The 13,303-nt window shown below is 44.4% G+C and overlaps 1 protein-coding gene across 3 annotated transcripts in view; it reads right to left on the bottom strand.

The window, feature by feature from the left end:
- LOC135196998 (protein PHTF2-like) overlaps nt 1–13,303 on the bottom strand; it is a gene marked incomplete at its 3' end in the record, with an annotated part of 362,229 nt that overhangs the window by 276,270 nt on the left and 72,656 nt on the right. For all 3 annotated transcript variants that reach the window (XM_064223887.1, XM_064223888.1, XM_064223886.1), the window contains 1 exon segment: nt 7,709–7,920. In XM_064223887.1, coding sequence (XP_064079957.1) covers nt 7,709–7,920 — 212 coding nt within the window.

Here is a 13,303-nt window from a genome sequence, read left to right as displayed (position 1 = left end):
AATGAAATGGCCAAATTAGGGGTCATTTGAAGAATATCTGAATTCTTAAGAAGTCCGCTAGTTTCTTAACTGCCGAATCATATTGCCTAAGCGTTGAGTCCCTTTTGTCTGATTCTATAAACATGACATTGTCCGGATCGATATCTACTTCTTTGTGAGCTGCAAATTTCATGAAGTCCACAAAGTTAGGGTTTATAGCATTTTTTGAGGAATTGAACACAGTGTGTGTTTGAACCACTTGTGTCATTTTTAGGTGTGGGATCCGTTTGGGACAAAGTTTCAACTCTAGCAGGAGCGGAAACCAGATGCTTTTGGGCCAGTAGGGTGCTACTAGGGCTACATATGCATTGAAGGTGCATAGCTTGTGTAGAACCCTCATCAGAAGATTTACTAGAGGGAACAGATAAAATCTTCTTCCAGAGGTTCCAGTTCAGGGCTAGTGCGTCTATGGCATAAGCCTGAGGGTCCAGGTTGGGGGCTATATAGCCTGGGAGTTTGTGATTGGTGCTTGTCGCAAACAATTCTACCCGAGTCCTGGAACTAGACTGGAGATCCACCGGAACGAATTCAGGTCTAGGGACCATTCCGATTCTACTGGTTTGGTCCGAGATAAAGCGTCCGCTATCACATAACTGACTTCTGCCAGATGAGTTGCTGACAGGAGCCAATTTCTTTTTGCTACCAGGGAAAAAAATTTGACACTAGAACATGATTCAAATCTGGTGATTTGGATCCTCCTCTGTTTATACAGTGGACAACTGGTGTGTTGTCCGAGACTATCTTCACATGCCGTCCCTTGTTAAAAAATCAAGCATCTATTGCTTTGGTTTGTTTGTGTGGTGTTTTTTCGTCGCATGGAACCACCAGTGGTTATTCAGCAATGGGAACTTCTATCACCAGAGATGCACACATCTCTCACACCTCAATGGGATGCCCGAGGACCGAACTCGCGGCCACCGAGGTGGTAGGTGAAGACCATAGCGATCACGCCACTGAGGGAACAGGTGTTTCAGGGTCAAGAGCACTGCCATCGCTTCCAGCATATATGGAATCTCTTCATTCCAGGGGACCAAGTCCCCTGGAATTATGGTGTTGGGAGTAACCCCCACATCCACTGAGTGACGTATCTTTGAGTTTGACTTTTAACAGGATGTCTGTTACTGAGGCAAATTGGAGCAAGCCTAAGATCCTTTCTAAAGATCTTCTTGATATGTTTTTTGTTCCTTATGAATGCCTTGTAGACAAAGCTATCTCCTTTCTCTTTTTGGGAGGAAGTGATAGTTTTGTGGAACTGTAGGTCCCAAAGAATGCCCGGCCAAATGAACTGGGATGCTGGTTGTAGTCGGGATTTCTTTAGATTTATCTGAAATCCTAAGCTTTGTAGAAACCACATTACTTTGGCTGTCACCTTGCAACGTTCTTCTACCGAGTTTGCCCAAATGAGCCAATCGTCTAGGTAGGCAACCAGCACAAATCCTTGGTTCCTGAGTCCTTGCACTACTGACTCTCCTAGTTTTGTAAATATCCTGGGTGCAAAGTTGAGGCCGAAGGGTATCACTTTGAACGCGTAGGATTTGTGCCTAGGCGGAAGCCTAGGTACGGAGAGAAGTTTCTTGCTATCAGCACATGATAGTAGGCATCTGTAAGATCTATAGAGGTGGTGACGGCCTCACGGGGAAGTAAGGTCCGCACCTGAGAGACAGTCAGCATTTTGAACTTGTCGCAATGAATATAAAAATCGAGATTGGACAGATCCAGAATTACTCTCATCTTGGAAGAATTCTTCTTCGGGACTGTAAACAGACGCCCTTGGAACTTCAGGCTTTTGACTCTATTGATTGCCTTTTATGAAGGAGATCTTTGGTGTATTCCTTCAGATCTTATGTTGGTGTCTGATAGAAATTCACCTGTGGAGAAGGAGACCCCTTTATCCACTTACAACCCAGTCCTTTGGATACAATGCTGTATGCCCAAGGACTGGAGGCCCACTGATCTCGGAACCGGTATAGTCTCCCTCCTACCCGGTCCGTCTCACTGACTATGTGTTGGCTTAAATCTTCTGCCTCCCCTTGCACCTCTGCCTCTGGGTCCACCCCCCTGGCGGTGTTGACCTCTTCCCCTTGCTCCGCCCGATTGTTTCGTGTATCCATGAAACGTTCCGGCTGACTCATAAGTCGGTTAAATACTGGAGAGGACATCCAAGCCGCTGTAGCTGCGAATGGTGCTCCTTGTGGGGCAGGTACCAGCATGAATTGCTGTGGCTGAGGTGCTTTAGACGTCGAGGGTTTCGACGCCTGAGGCATAGGGATAGACTGCTGGTGCTGTTGGCTTGTGGAAGCCTTGTACGGGTTAAAGTACTTTTGCTTCTTTTTAGGCTTTTGGTGTTTAGCCGTTAAAGCCGTTGGTTCAAGTTTACGTTTGGAGATTAGTCCCCAACGGACTCTGAGGCTCTGGTTTGTTCTAGCAGCCTCTTGTAGCACCTTGTCTATTTCATCCTGTGGAAAGCGACTCTTTCCCCAGAATGAAGCTTTAAGCAACCTATCAGGTTCGTGCCTAATGGATGCTTCTGCCAACACGTACTTCCTGCAAGTCCTTCTGGCTGCAGCGAAGTCGTTAAGGTCCGACTGAAAAGTTTGCAGCATACTTTTCGTCAAGACCTTGAAGAGTTGCTCTTCCCCATAAATAGAAGCCACCAACTCCAGTGACGTGACTGCGTTGATGGATCTGGCCAATCTAGATCTAGCTTCGAACTCTGCCTTTAGCAGGTTCACGGGCAATCTCGGGAGTTTGTCCGAAAACAGTCGAAGCACAGTCGGGATCCAGTTTCCTGACTGTAAAGGTCGACGGAGCGTCATTCCAGAATTCTCTTGTAGCCGGAATGAGGAGGGAGGTCGCATCCGTCTCCCTGAGGAGTGGCATAGGGAGATCTTCTTGTGCCGCTTGGAGTGTTAACTCCTCGATCTTGTCCGTAAAAGGAGTTGGGATTTCTTGGGGTGCCGTGAATATTGTATGCGACCCCTTATATGGTGTCAACTTTGTGTTGACACCACCCCAGTCCGCCAAGGTACGGGCCCAGACAGCTTGGGCTTGTTCCTTTGAGAAAATAACAGTTTCTTTCAGAACCTTAACCATTCCAATGAGGGCGTATCCTTTAGACAGACGAACCCGTTGAAGGGGAATGTAAGATCTGGAGGGTAGAACTCCAGATCCGACAAGGGACTAGTACCCAATCCTTCAATTGTTAGTGTGCCATCCAAATAAGGACAGTGGAGGGCACAACGCCACGGGTTGTTGTTATCGAACGAAGTCAGTTTCGAGGCATCCGGAACTGACGGAGAGCCGGAGTGGAGCAGGCCTTGGATCATATTCCTTAAAGTCCTTAATTGCTCCGCTATGATTGCTGACACCGTCTGGGTGTCCGGAGCGGGAGCCGGAGCAGAGAATGTATTTTCTGCTCCAGTCTCTCATCCACTGCGTCTCTGACTCGGGACAAAATTTTGTCCACCAGGACGTCTTGTTGATACTCCAGCTCCGCCGCCTTCGATTTTGCGGACTTACTCCTCTGTCCTTTAGAGGCATGAGGAGCCTTTGCAGCAAGCGACGAGTCAGTCAATGTCTAGGCCTAGGGGCCAGTGACAACAACGTCGCTGCTGGCGAAGCTGGAGTAGAAGCTTTTGTTAGAGGCTTCGATGCTTTCAACATTTTAACCTTGGGACGGACCGATTTTGATCCTTCCCAAGGTGAAGTAATAGACTTGGCAAAGCCTATAAATGAAGAAGAAGTAGAGGGAGTAGGAGAACCAAAAATGGCTGTCAAGATCTCTTCGCCACTTAACTGTTCATCCATCGGCTCCCGATGGATGTTCAGAGCGGTGACTTCTCCCGACAGCTGTTGATCCTCCGGAGGCGGGGCTATGGCGGACCGGATGGCTTCCATGATAGGACCGGCCAGATAAATATCTACGGATGCCGAAGGAGAGCCAGGAAATAAGAGGGCTCCCATCTCGGCATCCAGCACGTAGGGGCAGCATTGCGGGGCATTCCGCCCAAAGCCGGAGACCCACTGCCTCAAGTTAGTCTTTACCATTTTTAGGCGTTCCTCCTCCGTCTGGAATGAGGAAATGTTCTGAACCTTATTGCTAAACTTAATTTAAATAACTTAAAATAAGCCTTATATCCATATTTATTGAAAACTATATTCAGAAAGCATGCATACGTAGCATAGCTACCATGCTTACCTTCTATTCACAAAGATCGAGACTTGCTCGAAACACAACGAGCAAGACTCCGGGAACCAAACTATGTAAGGGGTCTGGCCCTCCTCCGCCACAAAGGAGATGGCACAGTGAGCGTGCGACCGGCAGACGTCATGGCCTACCGAGTCACAGAAGTAGGCTGAACAGCCTTGGAAGGTACAGCGGGCTTTCTGTAATATAAAATACTCAATAAGTACTTTTCTCCTAGGAGATACTTATCTAAGCTTAATGTAAAGAACATGCGCCTTAACTAGTCCGGAATAACGTGGGTTGGCCCACCGGAGCTAGCCACCACTGTTAACCCAGTACTCATTGTAACTTATAACATTCATTTGAGAAGGTCAAGAATGCTCTATTTCTTCTTCCGTAAGCCCACCGGAGGCCCGGCAGGCACCAGGGTATTGGTATGAGATACAATCCCCGCCAACAGTGACAAGGTGTCTGAGTTGCGATATGTCTCCAACGGAGTTAACCACCGGAGTAATCATTGTATGAACCAAGAGCGGGTACCATATGCCTCAGCTAGATAATAGTCAAGGGGAGGGTGACTCCCAATTGACTATAATACCACCGGAGTTTGAAAGGAAGAGGTTAACACTAACCTCTCATAATGAAGTACGGGGAATAACCCCATTATTCCATTATTTTTCCTTTTCTATACCACCGGGGATATATAGCAACGGAGCTCCGTAGCGGAGTCTTCGCTAGACCAATGTTATTATAAAATATTATTTATAAACCCTGTCCCTATCTCCCCAGGCCGAGGCGGGGGAGGAGGGGAAGGGATATAAATTGAGTGAAATTGCAAATGGTGGTCCGTTAAGGACTGGCACAAGATGCGATCACTAGAGGCTCCCTTGTCGATCATGAGGATCTTGTCACCAGTAGCGAGGCCTATAGTCTACTGACTAATATGTTGAAGTTATCACTTTTAGATATAAATACCTTTGACCAATTAGACTATCTAAATAGGCTGTGTCGGGGGAAAGAACCACTAGGTGGCTCCCCTGGACTAGATGGTCATTAAGTGGTAACATCAACGGCCACACTGAGGGTCACTTGAAAATCATGTAGACAAAAGGGTGCCTTAATATATATAGTCCAAAGGCTAACTATGATGCATTTGGCACACCTGTCTAGGCATACAGGTACAACTACCTTGTCTAAAAATTTGATGATAAACCATTATAGTTGAGAGAACATCATAGTATAGGCTACCTGAATTATTGCCTATAATAAATTGATTAGACTGGCCTAGGCCAGCTAATGAAATATATTTATTTACATAAAAAGGCAACAGCGAGAAGGGGAATTTCTTCCAGCTTCTCTAATTCTGGCTCTAGAATTATTTATAAAATCCTTATTTAGCCCAAAATTACTCTCAGATAATGGTTTATCTAATATAAGCTTAAACTAACTTAAACTAACATGCATAAATGATGTAGGCTAGTGTAGCCATAAAACACTTATAATTAATTATATAAGAATAAGCAGGAATCGACGAGCAAGAGAAAGAGAGAGAGAGAGGCCCTAAAGGACTTCAACAGACTAATAAAAGAATATATTCTGTTATATTTACTATAACCATGAATATGTAAACATTAATTCAATCTTTATACTAGATGTAACGGAACTCTCTTTTCCCCGCGGAAGATATTCCTTAGATTAGACCTAAATGACAGGAGACGGCTTTGTTTACATCGCCGCCATTACATGGTACGATCATATTTCTTAAAATTTATTATAATATAATAAAATTGTGAATCCAAGCGAAGCCTGATGCCGAATCTAGTACAAGTCATTTAGCATGTATGAGCGACACTGCAGTTGTATATAAAATTATAATAATATGAAACTCAAATGACAACAATGCTTTGTGTACGCTCTCGAGAGGCTGAAACTGGCCGACGTCACGCGTTCAACTTTTAAACATAAAAACGCACAACTAATACCAATTTTTCTGAGATTTCTTATCGAAAACAGAAATTGGGGTATTTATCATTGATGTCGGTGAAAAAACAGCTTCAGCCAACTCAATAATCCAATTAAATTGTTAGGTTTAAACACACATGAAAAACCTCGTGTTCTACAAACAATTTCCAAAAGAAGGATGTCAGATGGCGCCAGCATCGGGCGGTGGCGGGGTGCGTCGGGACGGTGCGGTGGTAACCGCTGTTACGGCGCACCCCACATATCGTGTTTGGCAAGGGAATAATCTAAATGGGAGACGACCTGTGAATAGTGACTTTCACACGCCCTTACTTTATACACGACGCCCTTAGGGTGCTCGCGCGAGGGTAGTAACCTCTGCATACCAATGCTGAATCTTTCTCTGGTATATTTGGAAACAATTTATATCAGAAAAGTAGCAAGAAGGACCTTTTCACCGGCGAACACAGGTCGACCCAGAAAAAATAAATCAGTCAGTCGGAAGAGGGAGAGAAGAGAGAAATATGTTGCATGCATGTATTTTTCACACGCTCCTGTATTTTTACCAACCATTTATTTCCTTTTTTAAGGGTAATGCATTAAGCTAACTTTTACATGAAATTACAGAAAGTTTAATCTTATTTAAAAGTTAGCTTAATACTTAGGGAACATGATTAGGCTTATATTTAGTGTTCAAACTCTAAAAGCAATCATTTATTAGCACTTTTAGAGACCATGCAAAAATTCCCCTTGCACGGGGAGGTCTGAAACCTAACCTCGCATGAGTTCAGGGTATTACTTTATAGGCAGTCTCTGGTTATCCATGGCCTCGGTTTAGCGATCCTGTTTTACAGCACTTGTCTAGCAACGATGATAACTGGATTTTCAGTGCCAATATGCAGGAATCTCCAGTTATCAGCATCAATCCCCACTTAAGACCAGTGCCAATCCCCAGTTATCAGCAGTAATATCTGGTTATCGGCACTGATAAGCGCTGTTATCAGCAATTTTTGTTAACGTCACATTGTCGGGAACGGAACCCCCCAATAACTGGGGATTCCCTGTACTGGGCAACAGACAAAGAAAAAGTGCTAGTGATGGCAGGTGAGAGGTATTCCCCTATCCACCTTGTTAAAACAAGTTCAATGACTGTCAAGCTCACACTAAAGGATACTCCTCCATAAAAGGCTCTGGTTTGTATTTCTGTTGGAAAAAGAGATTCACAGGCAACCACAACAGAATTATTACATTCAATATGAATACATACTAAGTTTGGTTAAATTTCATTTAACTACATTTCAAGTTATTCATTATCTTAAGGTATTTGTTTACGCTATTAAAACATACATACCTATCCTGCCAGTCATAGGTCCCAAGAAGGTAGCCATACAATGAAAATTAATGCAGTATGTATTATTATTTAGAAATAGGAGAATAAGAGAAAATCCTTAAACAACCAAAAAGAGAGGAGTTATCCATAGTAGAAAATAAAAGTCTACCAATAATTCAACTCATTAAACTTACCTCTAAAAGTCTGTGATCATGCCTGCATGAAAACATGATGACCATCGAAAATAAAACGGATAGGTATAGAAACAGAACAGTTAAGAATCCAGTGCAAGAAGTCTCCTGTATCCACCAGCGTCCATACAAGGGTAAGAAGACTAAACGTATGATGCCCTTGAACCCCGCCAGCCATATTCCTGACTGCGGTTTTGCCTTTGGGAATGTTGAACCTGTAAAGAGAAATAACATTACAAAACCCATAATCTGAGAATACTGAAGCCACGAAAACTTTAGAAATTATGCCACACCTACACAGGTCAGTATGGTGTATAGAATAATAAAGGAAAAAAAGGTTTTAATCAATTTACAGTTCCAACTTAGAATTGGGAAATGAAATCCTTCAATTTAAGCATACTTTTTAAAACCGAAAAATACGTACTATGTATATTACTACAGGCTGAAAAAGATTAATGCTGCCATAGGTGATATGATGTATGTCGGTTTGATTAAATAGCTTTCAAAGTAAAGGTGACTGAAATTGAAAGTAATTCAGGTAGATACATTAATGATCTTGAATTTGGGACTTTAACTGTGACAAACCTATTCATCATATTATATGCTAAGTACAGTCACCACCTTACGAATATTCAGTAGATATGAAGACAGGATAACACCTTACGAATATTCAGTAGATATGAACAGACAGGATAACAAGTTAAAATTTTGCTCTGCGCACCTATTCTGCTAGTAAAAATTCTTGCAAAGAACAGAACACACAGAAGAAGAACCTGTTCCTTTAACCCCTTCCCTAAAGATCCCAAGTATTCTTGTGATTAACAACCATGTATTCTTCTTACAATCATGAGAATACCCCTTCATATTCGTGCATCGTTTACTTTGTGAACTTCCAATGTCAGACACTTCTCCAGCAAAATTCTCTCCAAGTTCATAACTTTCAAAGCAGGGAAAAAATATGATATTGTTATGATACAATAAAGTTTCATACATACTTACCTGGCAGATATATACTTAGCTAAGACTCCGTCGTCCCCGACAGAAATTCAAATTTCGCGCCACTCGCTACAGGTAGGTCAGGTGATCTACCGGCCTGCCCTGGGTGGCAGGACTAGGAACCATTCCCGTTTTCTATCATATTTTCTCTCTTCCACCTGTCTCCTGCGGGGAGGCTGGGTGGGCCATTAATCGTATATATCTGCCAGGTAAGTATGTATGAAACTTTATTGTATCATAACAATATCATTTTCATACAATCAACTTACCTGTCAGATATATACTTAGCTGATTGGCACCCTTTGGTGGAGGGTAAGAGACAGCTAATATGGAATAGACAGGTAAACAACATATGTTGTAGGTATAAAAGAAAAACCTTGGTTCCTACCTGATAGGTGGTGACTTCGTGGCTGTTTGCCCGGTAGGTCTGCATCACCTCAAGACTTTAGCGAGATATGTGATCTATGGCTAAGAGTTCTTGTGGGTCTGCCGATGGGGTATGAACCGCTTACTCGGCAGAGCCTGAAAGGACTTTGTCAATGGGTACTGGACCACTTCTATGACAATACACCTTATGAAGGAGCACACAACCAATCCCGACAATCTGATCCTAACCACCATGTTAGTCTAAAGAATTGTTCTGAGTTATCCCCAAACTCATTACAATAACCATTACTCGAAAACACAATACACATACATACATAAAATTCCAAAAAAAAAATTTTACCATACTCCTCCAAAAAGATATCACAAGAGTTCCTTACTGAACAACAGTGACTGGCCGCCTGTGCAGCATCGAGCCCTCTTTGTCAGCAGAAATCTAGAACATAGCTAGTAGAAGGTATGTACAAAGTTAAGGATTGGTGTTTGCTCCCGTACCCAGAATCGTATCCGCCGATACGAATGGCCCCAGAGAAAAACATTTCTCGTAGGTCACGCGAACGTCTTTCAGATAGTGAGATGCAAATACCGAGTTGCAACTTCAATATGTCATATCAAGAATTTTCTTTAGCGACATATTCTTCTGAAAAGCGAGAGACGTCGTCACTGCTCTCACTTCGTCAGGACAGAACTTGTGAGCATCTGTAATGACGCTCCTTACGAAGAAAGCTAACGCATTCTTTGACATGATTCTTGTGGGGTCTTTAATCGAACACCAAAGACCTTGTCTAGAGCCTCCCATTTGTTTCTTCCTGTGCAAGTAGAACTTCAGGGCTCTTACAGGGCAAAGAGGCCTTTCTGCTTCTCTACCAACGAGACTTGATAAGCCTTTAATCTCGAATCTCTTGGGCCAGGGATTCGAGGGGTTTTCGTTTTACGCTAGAAAAAGTGTTCTAAACGAGCAGAAGGCCGAGTCTCTGTTGAATCCGACTTCATCTTCTAGGGCATGAAGTTCACAAATTCTTTTGGCTGTCGCCAGAGGTAAGAGAAACAAGCATTTCCTTGTTAAATCTCTAAACGAAGCTAAATGAGGAGGCTCGAATCTTTCAGACGAAAGGAACTTGAGAACCACATCAAGGTTCCAGCTGGGAGGAGCTGGTTCTCTAGACTTTGTGGTTTCAAACGATCTAATAAGATCGTGTAGATCTTTATTGTCAGCAAGCTCTAGGCCTCTATTTCTGAAAACTGCCGAAAGCATGCTTCTGTATCCTTTTATAGTAGATACAGACAAGTGAGAGTCCTCTCTCAGGAACAAAAGGAAATCAGCGATTTCGGTTACAGAGGTACTGGAGGAAGACAACTTCTTAGACTTACACCACCTTCTAAAAACCTCCCACTTAGACTGATAGACTCGTCTAGTGGAAGCTCTGCGGGCTCTGGCGATAGTGCTTGCAGCCTTGCGAGAAAACCCTCTTGCTCCGACAAGTCTTTCGATAGTCGAAAGGCAGTCAGAGCGAGAGCGGGGAGGTTTTGATGATACCTCTCGAAGTGTGGCTGTCTGAGAAGATCCATCCTTCTTGGAAGGGATCTGGGGAAGTCTACTGTCCACTCCAGCACCTCTGCGAACCAATCCTGTGCTGGCCAAAAGGGGGCTATCAGGGTCATTCTTGTTCCGTTGGATGTTACAAACTTTTTCAATACTTTCCCCAGGATTTTGAAGGGGGGAAAAGCGTACACGTCTACATGAGACCAATCTAGCAGGAAGGCGTCGACCATGAGAGCTCTTGGGTCTTCCACCACTGAGCAAAAGACTTCCAGCCTTTTGGAAAGGAATGTGGCAAACAGGTCTACATGAGGAGTGCCCCAAAGAGACCAAAGACTCTGACACTTCTGAGTGAAGGATCCACTCCGTGTGAAGGACCTGGCTTCTCCTGCTCAGCCTGTCTGCCCTGACGTTCCTTGTTCCCTGAACAAATCTTGTTAGGAGGGAGATGTTCCTCTGGGAGGTCCAAAGTAGCAGATCTCTTGCTATTTCGTATAGGAACAAGGAGTGTGTTCCTCCTTGTTTCCGAATGTAGGAAAGAGCAGTAGTGTTGTCCACGTTCACTTGGACCACACTGTTTGTCACAAATGGTTCGAAGAACTTTAGAGCCAAGTGTACTGCTAGAAGTTCTTTGCAATTTATGTGCCAGGACACCTGTGCTGTCTTCCAGGTGCCTGACACGTCTCTCGGTCCTAGTGTTGCTCCCCAACCCTTCTCCGATGCGTCTGAATATAACACTCGGCTTGGGTTCGGAACTTCCAGAGAAATTCCCTTGTTCTCTTTTAGAGGAGACAACCACCATTCCAGGTGTGGTTTCATTTCCATTGGAAGGAGAAAACTGTCGGAGAGAAGTCCCGTCTTCCAATTCCATGATCTCCTTAGGAAGAACTGAAGAGGACGAAGATGAAGTCTTCCTAGAGGAAAGAACTGTTCGAGCGAGGAAAGGGTCCCTAAAAGGCTTAACCATTCCCTCGCCGAAGTTCGTTCTTTCCCTAAGAAGAGAGAGACTTTCTCCAAGCCTCTCACGATTCTCTCTAGCGAAGGAAATACTCGAAAACCCTGAGAATCCATCTGAATCCCCAGATAGACTAAGTTCTGTCTGGGGATCAGCTGCGACTTCTCGAGGTTCACGAGTAGTCCCAACGACTTTATCAGGTTTAGGGTCAAAGTAAGGTCCTCCAAACACTGTCTCTCTGTTCTGGCCCTGATGAGCCAATCGTCCAGATACAGAGAGATGTTGACGCCTTTGAGGTGAAGAAACCTCGCCACATTCTTCATCAGGTTTGTGAAGACCTGAGGAGCTGTGGACAGGCCGAAACACAAGGCCCTGAACTGAAAGATCCTTCCCCCGTCATGAAACGGAGGTTACTTCTTCGAAGAAGGGTGAATCGGGACATGAAAATAAGCGTCCTGGAGATCCAGAGACACCATCCAATCTCCTTGTCGTAAAGCCCGCAAGGACTGAGGCCGAAGTCTCCATAGAGAACTTCTCCTTTAGAACAAACTTGTTTAGAGCGCTGACGTCTAGTACCGGTTCTCCAGCCCCCGAGGCTTTTGCGACCAGAAAAAGGAGATTGTAAACCCCGGAGAGTTTTGATCCAGTACTTAATTCTATAGCTCTTTTGTCCCACATTTGATCCACCATCAGACGAAGAGTATCCCTCAGTACAGGGTCCTGTATCTGGCTGACAGTTCCCGCGGAATAGTCCGTTAGGGGAGGACTGTCCTGGAAGGGGATAAGATATCCCTTCCTGATTATTGACATCGACGAGGCGTCCGAGATTATGAGTGTCCAGGCGTCTGCAAATTCAAGTAGCCTGGCACCTACTGGTGTTTGGAGGCTGGCTGTCTCATTTCCCTTTCTTAAAGGAACGGAAAGCAGGTCTACCTCTCCTCTCAGGGCCTCTCTTTTTTGAGGGAGCTCTGGAGGGAGGGCCTCCTCGAAAGGGCTGAACAGTAGAAGTAGGTCCTTTCTTCTCAACCGCAACAGGGGGTCTCTTCTTCCTTGCAGTCTGAAGGAGAAGATCTTGTGTCGCCTTCTCAGTCAGTGAGCGAGAAATGTCCTTCACTAACTGAGAATGAAACAAAAAGTCTGACATGGGAGCGAAAACCAGGGCTGCTCTCTGTGAGTGTGAAACAGCCTTGGTTAGAAAAGCACTAAATATAATCCTCTTCTTAAGGAGTACCGCTCCAAAGAGGGAGGAGACTTCTCCCGATCCGTCTTGTACTGCCTTGTCAATACATGACAGTATACTAAGAATGACTTCGGGGTCTAGACCTTCCGAGTCATGGGCTTTCTTTGACATCACCCCAAGGGACCAGTCTAGGAAATTAAAGACTTCCAAAATATGGAAGAGTCCCTTGAGGAGATGATCAGTCTCAGAAATAGACCAAGTCACACGAGCTCCGTTCAATGCGTGTCTACGCGAGGAATCAACTAAGGTTGAAAAATCAGCTTCAGCCGAGGCTGGGAGAGACAGGCCCATGTTCTCCCCAGTTCGGTACCACACACCTCTTTTTCCAGAAAGTATGGCTGGAGGCATACAGAAGGTGGTTCTGACCAGTTCCTTCTTTGTCAACATCCATTTGTCAAGAGACTGTAGAGCTCTCTTCATAGAGATAGTCGGTCTCATCTTCAGAACCGACGAAGACTTTGGCACAATTGCACTCGAAAATAG

Source organism: Macrobrachium nipponense, chromosome 18, assembly GCF_015104395.2.
Source record: "Macrobrachium nipponense isolate FS-2020 chromosome 18, ASM1510439v2, whole genome shotgun sequence".
Lineage (NCBI taxonomy): Eukaryota > Metazoa > Arthropoda > Malacostraca > Decapoda > Palaemonidae > Macrobrachium > Macrobrachium nipponense.
The sequence above is the reverse complement of the archived record's forward strand: the minus strand, read 5'-3'. Positions and strand labels throughout refer to the sequence as shown.